This window comes from Penaeus vannamei, chromosome 19, assembly GCF_042767895.1.
Source record: "Penaeus vannamei isolate JL-2024 chromosome 19, ASM4276789v1, whole genome shotgun sequence".
NCBI classification, from domain to species: Eukaryota; Metazoa; Arthropoda; class Malacostraca; order Decapoda; family Penaeidae; genus Penaeus; species Penaeus vannamei.
In genome coordinates, this window is record NC_091567.1 from 10,783,601 (window position 1) to 10,786,100 (window position 2,500).

The following is a 2,500-nucleotide window of genomic DNA, read 5'->3' on the forward strand; positions in this document are numbered from 1 at the left end:
GCGTTACAACGTTGCATTTTGTGTTAGTGTTTTGCACTGTTTTTGTCATGAGCTTTGACAGGGATTGCAGCTGCCTCATTTATTTTATGGTTTGATTATATTTTGTATTTGTGCTCTTGTGTGTAGGCTATATACTTGTGTAATTAAAACTTTTACTTCTGTATATATAGTGAAAAAAATATGAAAATAGTATTCTGAAATTGTCAAGACATATTTCTAAAGTTGCTAACCATATGTGTATTATTTTTCAGACATGGTGACTCTCAGGTGTGGTGGATAGTGTTTGGAGTGATTTGCCTTTTGACAGCGGCAACAAGGTTCTACAAAGTTGGAGAGCCAGAGCATGTTGTGTAAGTGTTTCAGCTATTTTTATTTATTTGCATATTATTGCTATTCATTTCATTAATTTGTCTATAACCCAATTAGATGAGGACACAGAAAGAACTATGTAGACTACATATATTACCCTATTATGAAATCAGAATAATGCATTTTGCTTTCTAAATTAACCTAGATAAGCTAACATAATGGTGCAGTATGTTAGTAAAAGGTGCCTAACCCAAATGATTGCTGTGGCAAAAGTCAATAACTACATTGTATAGTCAGAGAAGATAGGGCTTTTTAAACTCTCTGGATGAGTTATACTCAGTAACTGTTTACAAAATGACTGCGCACTCCAAGAGGCTAGTCCCTTTTACTCCAGCCAACAACCTTTGGGTAATCCTGAAAATCCAAAAACCATCCTAAGACCCCCACCTGATTGATATTTATCCAAATGCAGGGGCTGAGCTGCTCCTGGACTCCTACCCAGTCACTTTGAATTTAGTTTGTGGTATTGTCACAAGCTATCCTTATTTCTGGCATTATTCATTGTTGGTGCTGATTATATTGGATATCCGCAAGTGCAGTTTCCTCTTCCCTTTGTGAGAGTGTCCCTATATTTTTTCAATCATAATGTAGTCATTATGTAAATATATACTTTATACTCAAATAGGGAACCAGTCCAAACTCTTTATCATGCCACAATGTACATGGTTGGATTTGTTGGTCTTTCCCAGACCACAGCATGGTGGATTTTAGTCACTTCATGAAGTTGCTTTCACTTGTATCACTTTACTTTAAGAATGAGGGCCAAGTTTGTTTCCCACAACCATATGGTACAAGGTAAAAGGTAAATGTAATTGACAGAATGACAAAAGACTTATTTTTAAAAATCTAGGCAGTTCTTAATAAAATTACATAATATTTAAGCGTGTATGAATGTAAAAAAAAAAATGGTTGTAAAGATGAAGGTTGGAAATATATGTTTCACATACTTGAATCTGGTGTATGTTAGCAATGATGATTTCAACAAATGTATTCATGTGATTGGATATCGAAGAGCGTGTGCTTGGTAATCAGGCTAGTAATGGACACGAGTGAAGTCATCCCAGTTTTGCTGCAGTGAATTTATGTCACATATATCATTGTGAATACATACACAATAACATGATGAGATTACAGCATTTTTATAAAGCTTGAAATCACTACTGCGCTGATCTGGAATATATAGAATGACGAGGGGTTTAGAGAAGACTTGACAGTAAAAATACATTTTGTTTTATTAGGAATGTTTGTTTAGGTGTTTTCCATATTACAGTCTATTTGTGTGTATGTGTGTATGTGAGTGTTCTTTTTATAGTGAGTGTGAGTGAGTGTGAGTGAGTGTGAGTGAGTGAGTGTGAGTGAGTGAGTGAGTGAGTGAGTGAGTGAGTGAGTGAGTGAGTGTGAGTGAGTGAGTGAGTGTGAGTGAGTGAGTGAGTGTGAGTGAGTGAGTGAGTGTGAGTGAGTGAGTGTGAGTGAGTGTGAGTGAGTGTGAGTGAGTGAGTGTGAGTGAGTGTGAGTGAGTGAGTGTGAGTGAGTGAGTGTGAGTGAGTGAGTGAGTGAGAGTGAGTGTGAGTGAGTGAGTGAGTGAGTGTGAGTGAGTGAGTGAGTGAGTGAGTGAGTGAGTGAGTGAGTGAGTGAGTGAGTGAGTGTGAGTGAGTGAGTGTGAGTGAGTGAGTGAGTGAGTGAGTGTGAGTGAGTGAGTGAGTGAGTGAGTGAGTGAGTGTGAGTGAGTGAGTGAGTGTGAGTGAGTGAGTGAGTGTGAGTGAGTGAGTGAGTGTGTATATGTGTGTGTGTGTGTATATGTGTGTATGTGGGTATATGTGTGTGTGTGTGTATATGTGTGTGTACGTGTATATGTGTGTGTGTGTGTGTGTGTGTGTGTGTGTGTGTGTATATGTGTGTGTGTGTGTATATGTGTGTGTGTGTGTGTGTATATGTGTGTGTGTGTGTGTGTATATGTGTGTGTGTGTGTATATGTGTGTGTATGTGTGTATATATGTGTTTGTGTGTGTGTGTGTATATGTGTGTATATGCGTGTGTGTGTATGTTTGTATGTGTGTATGTGCGTGTATGTGTGTGTATGTGTGTGTGTGTTTATGTGTGTGTGTGTATGTGTGTGTGTGTATATGTGTGT

General features: G+C 38.1%; 1 protein-coding gene across 4 annotated transcripts in view; it reads left to right on the forward strand.

The window, feature by feature from the left end:
* Positions 1-2,500, forward strand: part of tw (Protein O-mannosyl-transferase 2) — a 15,863-nt gene that overhangs the window by 622 nt on the left and 12,741 nt on the right. For all 4 annotated transcript variants that reach the window (XR_003477174.2, XM_027373653.2, XM_027373652.2 and 1 more), the window contains exon 2: positions 252-350. Coding sequence is in view for 3 of the 4 variants with exons in the window: in XM_027373653.2 (XP_027229454.1) it covers positions 252-350 (99 nt within the window). In the remaining variant the exon portion in view is untranslated. The remainder of the gene's footprint in view (positions 1-251; positions 351-2,500) is intronic.